At 45.3% G+C, this 7348-nt stretch overlaps 1 protein-coding gene across 1 annotated transcript; it reads left to right on the top strand.

Moving 5' to 3' along the window:
* The first annotated feature begins 2160 nt into the window (after positions 1–2160).
* Positions 2161–4176, top strand: LOC133055626 (keratin-associated protein 16-1). Its single transcript, XM_061140761.1, has 2 exons — positions 2161–2699; positions 3141–4176. The coding sequence occupies exons 1-2, from the start codon at positions 2161–2163 to the stop codon at positions 4174–4176; spliced, it is 1575 nt and encodes a 524-aa protein (XP_060996744.1).
* Positions 4177–7348: the final 3172 nt, after the last annotated feature.

The following is a 7348-nucleotide window of genomic DNA, read 5'->3' as shown; positions in this document are numbered from 1 at the left end:
GATTAATTTCACATATGATAACATACATATTTCAATGCCATTTCCCCAAATCTTCCCACCCTTGCCCTCTCCCACAGAGTCCAAAAGACTGTTCTATACATCTGTGTCTCTTTTACTGTCTTGCATATAGGGTTATCGTTACTATCATTCTAAATTCCATATATATGTATTAGTGTACTGGATTGATGTTTTTCTTTCTGGCTTACTTCACTCTGTATAATAGGCTCCAGTTTCATCCACCTCATTAAAACTGATTCCAATATATTCTTTTTAATGGCTGAGTAATATTCCATAGTGTATATGTACCACAACTCCCTTATCCACTTGACTGCTGATGGACATCTAAGTTGCTTCCATGTCCTGGCTATTGTAAACAGTGCTGCGATGAACACTGGGGTATACATGTCCCTTTCAGTTCTGGTTTCCTTGGTGTATATGCCCAGCAGTGGTATTGCTAGGTTGTATGGCAGTTCTATTTCTAGTTTTTTAAGGAATCTCCACACTGTTCCCCATAGTGGCTGTATTAGCTTACATTCCTACCAACAGTGTAAGAGGGTTCCCTTTTCTCCACACCCTCTCCAGCATTTATTGCTTGTAGACTTTTGGATAGCAGCCATTCTGACTGGTGTGAAATGGTAGCTCATTGTGGTTTTGATTTGCATTTCTCTAATAATGAGTGATGTTGAGCATCTTTTCATGTGTTTGTTAGCCATCTGTATGTCTTCTTTGGAGAAATATCTGTTTAGTTCTTTGGCCCATTTTTTGATTGGGTCATTTATTTTTCTGGAATTGAGCTGCAGGAGTTGCTTGTATGTTTTTGAGATTAATCCTTTGTCAGTTGCTTCATCTGCTATTATTTTCTCCCATTCTGAAGGTTGTCTTTTCACTTTGCTTATAGTTTCCTTCATTGTGCAAAAGCTTTTAAGTTTCATTAGGTCCTATTTGTTTATTTTTGCTTTTATTTCCATTACTCTGGGAAGTGGGTCATAGAGGATCCTGCTGTGATTTATGTCAGAGAGTGTTTTGCCTATGTTCTCCTCTAGGAGTTTTATAGTTTCTGGTCTTACATTTAGATCTTTCATCCATTTTGAATTTATTTTTGTCTATGGTGTTAGAAAGTGTTCTAGTTTCATTCTTTTACAAGTGGTTGACCAGTTTTCCCAGCACCACTTGTTAAAGAGGTTGTCTTTTCTCCATTGTATATTCTTGCCTCCTTTGTCGAAGATAAGGTGTCCATAGGTGTGTGGATTTATTGCTGGGCTTTCTATTTTGTTCCATTGATTTATATTTCTGTCTTTGTGCCAGTACCATACTGTCTTGATGACTGTGGCTTTGTAGTAGAGTCTGAAGTCAGGCAGGTTGATTCCTCCAGTTCCATTCTTCTTTCTCAAGATTGCTTTGGCTATTCGAGGTTTTTTGCATTTCCATACAAACTGTGAAATTATTTGGTCTAGTTCTGTGGAAAATACCTTTGGTAGCTTGATAGGGATTGCACTGAATCTATAGATTGCTTTGGGTCATATACTCATTTTCACCCTATTGATTCTTCCAATCCATGAAGATGGTATGTTTGAAGTGCAGCCTTTAAAATGCAGCTCAGATATTCCCTCTCTCACAGAGCTCACCGCTGCTCCTCTCTGCTAATCCCTTTATGTCTATTGTTGAGTTTATTGTCGCATTCTGGTGAGTTTACTTGTATGCTTGCCCATCAGACATTAAGATCCATGAGAGTGGGTGAGTAGGTCTTATTCATGTGGATATCCCCTGTGTTCTGCCCAGGGCCTGGTGCAAAGGACTAGAAGATGGTTAAATTATAAGTTCCTTTCTTCTTCCTCTGTTCATCATGCTCAGAAATACAGATCATTCAGCTTGGAGGCAATGATGCTTATTCCAAGATGACCGTAGCTCCAAGGATTCCAAAGTTAGCATGTCAATAAACAAACAGCTTCTTTATGGGTAGGTAAACAGCTTCCAGATCAACAAACCTTGGCATAATAAGATGTTTCTCTGAAAACTGGCCCAAACACCAATAAGGAAAAGATGCAGGGGCTCAAAACAGCACGTGCCAGGGCTGGGGGTATAAAAGTGAGGGCTCTGGAGAGCTGACCCAGTCAGGCAGCAACCTCTCAGCACTGGCAAGGGAGCAGAGGCACCTCCACCATGTCTGGAAACTGCTGTTCTAGGAAATGCCCCTCGGTGCCAGCCATCTCCCTTTGCTCCACTGAGGTGAGCTGCAGAGGGCCTGTTTGCTTGCCCAGTTCCTGCCAGAGCCAGACATGGCAACTGGTGACTTGTCAAGATAGCTGCGGATCATCCAGATGTGACCCACAATGCTGTCAGCCCTCCTGTTCTGTGAGCAGCTGTGCCCAGCCTGTGTGCTGTGAGACCACCATCTGTGAGCCTGCCTGTCCTGTAAGCAGCTGTGCCCAGCCTGTGAGCTATGAAACCACCATCTGTGAGCCTGCCTGTCCCATAAGCAGCTGTGCCCAGCCTGTGTGCTATGAGACCACCATCTGTGAGCCTGCCTGTCCTGTAAGCAGCTGTGCCCAGCCTGTGTACTGTGAGGCCACCATCTGTGAGCCTGCCTGTCCCGTAAGCAGCTGTGCCCAGCCTGTGTGCTGTGAGGCCACCATCTGTGAGCCCTCTTGCTCCGTGAGCAGCTGTGCCCAGCCTGTGAGCTACAAGGCCACCATCTGTGAGTCTGCCTATCCTGTGAGCAGCTGTGCCCAACCTGTGTACTTCAAGGCCACCATCTGTGAGCCCTTTTGCTCTGTGAGCAGCTGTGCCCAGCCTGTGAGCTACAAGGCCACCATCTGTGAGCCTGCCTGTCCTGTGAGCAGCTGTGCCCAGCCTGTGAGCTGTGAGGTCACCATCTGTGAGCCCTCTTGCTCCGTGAGCAGCTGTGCCCAGCCCGTGAGCTATAAGGCCACCATCTGTGAGCCTGCCTGTCCTGTGAGCAGCTGTGCCCAGCCTGTGAGCTGTGAGGCCACTATCTGTGAACCCTCTTGCTCCGTGAGCAGCTGTGCCCAGCCTGTGAGCTATGAGGCCACCATCTGTGAGCCCTCTTGCTCCGTGAGCAGCTGTGCCCAGCCCGTGAGCTACAAGGCCACCATCTGTGAGCCTGCCTGTCCTGTGAGCAGCTGTGCCCAGCCTGTGAGCTGTGAGGCCACTATCTGTGAACCCTCTTGCTCCGTGAGCAGCTGTGCCCAGCCTGTGTGCTGTGAGGTCCCTCCCTGCCAACGAGTCCTCTGCGTACCCACTTCCTGCCAGCCCATCCTCTGCCAGCCAGTGATCTGTGAGCCCAGTTGCTATCAGCCTGTGTCCTCTGGTGTCAGATGTTGTCCATCTATCTGCTCTGTGACCAAGAGCTGCCAGTCTGCCTGCTGTGACTCCAGTCCTTGTGAGCCATCCTGCTCAGAGTCCAGCATCTGCCAGCCAGCCACACGTGTTTCTCTGGTCTGTGAGCCCATCTGCATCCGTCCAGTTTGCTGTGTTTCAAGCCCTTGTGAGCCACCTTGTGTCTCCAGCACTTGCCAAGAGCCCTCTTGCTGTGTCTCCAGCATCTGCCAACCCACCTGCTCTGAGCCCAGCCCCTGCTTACCAAGTGTCTGTGTGTCCAGGCCATGTCAACCTACCTGCTATGTAGTCAAGCGCAGTCGGTCCATCTCCTGTGAGCCTGTTTCCTGCCCACCTCCATCCTGCCGATCTCTCTCCTGCCGCCCAGGGTCTTCTGCATCTGCCGTCTGCCAGCCAACTTGCTCGCGAACTTTCTACATACCCAGCTCTTGCAAACAACCTTGTACTACTTCAATCTCCTACCGCCCGATTTGCCGCCCAATCTGCTCTGGCCCCATCACCTATAGGCAGCCATATTTGACATCCCTCTCCTACCGCCCGGCCTGCTACCGCCCATATTACTCCATCCTGCGCCGTCCAGCCTGCGTCACTTCTGTCCCTTACCGCCCGGTCTGCTCCCGCTTGCCTTGTGCTGACTCCTGCAAACGGGATTGCAAAAAGTCCACTTCCAGCCAACCGGATTGTGCTGACTCAACTCCCTGCAAGACGGAGGTCTCAGAGGCCAGTCCCTGCCAGCCCACTGACGCCAAGCCCACCAGTCCCACCACCCACGAGGCTGCAGTCAGCCAGCCTGCTGCCACCAAGCCTACCAACTACTGAACCGGCCCTGGCCAACCAATTCCTGCAACGCATGCCTCTGGCTAGATAAAAAATTTGTTTGCTTTCCCCAAAGCTCATTCTCACTTAAAATCTTTTTCTTTCTGTACCATCACTTGCCATCTGCTTATGCTTCAAAGAACTCATCAGAAATGTCAGTCTTCTAATGGCCCAAATGACGATCTCCTGTGCATGAGATGGGGCCATTCTGGGTTCCTTTCTGCTACTGCCATTGAGCTGAGAAAATCTGTTTTGCTGTATCATCTCAAGTCTCTTTCCTGGAATAAATATTTTTCTGTCCTCATGCATGTGCTCCCTTGCTGTGTGGGCTCCTCTTCCTTGGAGACCTCTTCCATGACATAAAGATATTTAACTGTCCAATAAACATGGTTAAAGTTGAAGTAATAGACTCTTCTCTTTTATGTCTTGTTCATGTCATATTCTCGTCAGCTGACTTGCTTAATCTTTGAGATCAGCTTTATTCAACTATTCATCCATCTGTCCATCCATCCATCCATCCTCCCTCCATCCAAGAAGCTTTGCTAGATAGCTGTTAGGTGCCAGGGACTAAGATGAGTTCTGGGAATGAAAAGATAGAAGCTTCAGTCCACTCTCAGGAAGCTTATTCTCTGATGGGGAGATAGGCAGAGAGGCAATTACTTCATTCCACTGTGCTAAGTCCTGGGGTAGAGGCAAGCATTCAGTACTGTGAACCCAGCAGGGCATGGGGAGAAACAGGGAATTACTCTTGGGACAGACAATACTGAAGCTGAATCTTTTAGCACAAGTAGGAATTAACCAGAATTAACTAGGAGGGAAGAGCTTCCTAGGCAGAGGAAACATATACAAATGAATTGAGCTTGTAAGCACACTACTCATTAGGCAAAGTGTGGGCAGAGGTGTGCTTAGAAGAGTAGTGAACTCTGAGGTCAGATAAGTAAGCAGTGACCTGCTCTCATCAGGCCTTGTGTGCTAGACAGAGTCATCTGAGTTTGGCGCAGGGCTGATGAGAAGGTATTGAGGGATCATAGGCAGGGCAGTGATATGAGGATTACTGGGTTTTGGAATGTCCCTCTGGCCTTGGTGTGGAGACCTGAATGGTGAAACATGGACTTGGATATAGGGAAAATGAGGGGGAAACCAAGGGTTTTGGGGTCCACAGTAGGATGAAAACAAGTGGGGAGGTCATAAATAAAGAAAGTAACCTATCTTGTGCAAGAGCTTTGATATGTTATCTCAGTCTCTATAGGATACACTCTTTATGTAGACTCCATATGTGTGCTCTTTCAATCTGCAAGAACAGAGTCTCTTTAAGGGTAGTCTCTTTAAACCCCTTGTACTTAGTGCATGGGACAAAGGTCTAGCCCTTGTCCTCAAGGTGCAGCTTGGGCTATCCTAATCACAAGAGGAGATAGCTCAGTGCTTCTCAACTTTGGTACCATTTACATTTTGGGCTGGGTAATTCTTTGTTGTGGGGCCTGTTCTTTGTATTGTAAGATATTAAGCAGTATCCCTGGCTTCACCAACAAGACTCTAGTGGCATCCCCTGAGTGTGGTGACCGAAAACGGCTCCAGACACTGGCAAAATCTGCCCACCTCCAGAGCAGAGGGGCAAAAATCTCCCCTGTTTGAGAGCCATTGGGTTATACAAGGACAGAGGGAGAAACTCAAAAGTGAAACTTATCTTGCACTTTGGTATTCAAGTTACTGTCTCATTCGGCCATTGGGATCTATCTTTATCTCCTTCCAGAGTCAAGAGATGAGTTGGCCAGATTTTTAAATCTCTGTGCCTAACACAGCCCCAGTGTTTCATGTAAATCATAGGAATTTTGTGAGGTAAGATTTCTTTTCCCCTATTTTATAGGTGAAGAATATGAAGGACAAGCAATCCAAATGCCTGTTAACACAGATAAGAAAATTGTGGCATATTCATTCACACAATAGAATATCATGCTGTAGTGAGAACAGCTGGACAAAGGCTACATGCAACAAAATGAGTGAACCTTAGCACTGTAATGTTGATTGATAGAAAAAGCTCTTGAGGCCATGTTGTATGCTATGCTTAGTCACTCAGTCATGTCCAACTCTTTGCGACCCCATAGACTGTAGCTTACCAGGCTCCTCTGTCCATGTGGATTCTCCAGGAAAGAATACTGGAGTGGGTTGCCATGCCCTCCTCCAGGGGATCTTCCCAACTCAGGGATTGAACCAGTGTCTCCTGCATTGCAGGTGGATTCTTTACCACCTGAGCTACCTGGGAAGCCCCTGCAGAGGCCATATGTATATGTATACTTAAAGTTCAATAACAATATACCCACAAATACATATATGTATATACAAATATATACATTATAAAATATATTATATATCTATATATATGATTTTATCTCAATCTATCTATTTACAAGGAAATGACAAACACAAAATTCAGGATATTCACAGCTGTTAAGTAACATAAATGATTAAAATCCAGTTCTGTCCAAGCTTGTGTTTTTAATGCATCAGCATATTTCTTGATGTGACCTCAACTGTCCTTTGTGATATATGTCTTTACTGCCTTGAACCATAGCAAAACCAAAGTTGTTTCTATTGAGAACTTTTCCCCCCTTCAGTTTATTCAGAAAGAACTGACAAAATTTTGAGATAATTTAAAGTGTACACTGTGATGATTTGATATACGTATATATTGTGGAAGGATTCCTCCCATCTAGCTAATACATTTATCACCTCACATATTTACCTTTTTTTTTTTTTTGTGATAACACTTAAGTTCTTTTGGCAAATTTCTATTATATGATGCAGAGTTATCAACTATAGTCTCCATGCTTTCCATTAGATCTTCAGACCTTATTCATCTTAGAGCTGAAAGTTTGTGCCCTTTTTTGAAACTATTGAGAAGTTTCTTTAAGAAGAAGGGAGGCAAGAGCAGAATCAGAGAAAAATTGATGTAAAAATGGATTACTTTGAAACAGTAAATGTGGTATATATGGGTATAGTGCATTACACTTTTTCAGATTGAAATTTTCATGCTTTCTCAAATATGTTTATGTTCTCATTTTGATTGACCTATTTGGTAAGACTAAAAGTAGTTCTGCTTAACAGATGAGAGTTTTGGGATATAGACTTTCAGGAATAAAACATAGGGCAGGGATCTCTGAAGTCTGCAAGATGCTAA

Source organism: Dama dama, chromosome 5 (assembly GCF_033118175.1).
Source record: "Dama dama isolate Ldn47 chromosome 5, ASM3311817v1, whole genome shotgun sequence".
NCBI classification, from domain to species: domain Eukaryota; kingdom Metazoa; phylum Chordata; class Mammalia; order Artiodactyla; family Cervidae; genus Dama; species Dama dama.
The sequence above is the reverse complement of the archived record's forward strand: the minus strand, read 5'-3'. Positions and strand labels throughout refer to the sequence as shown.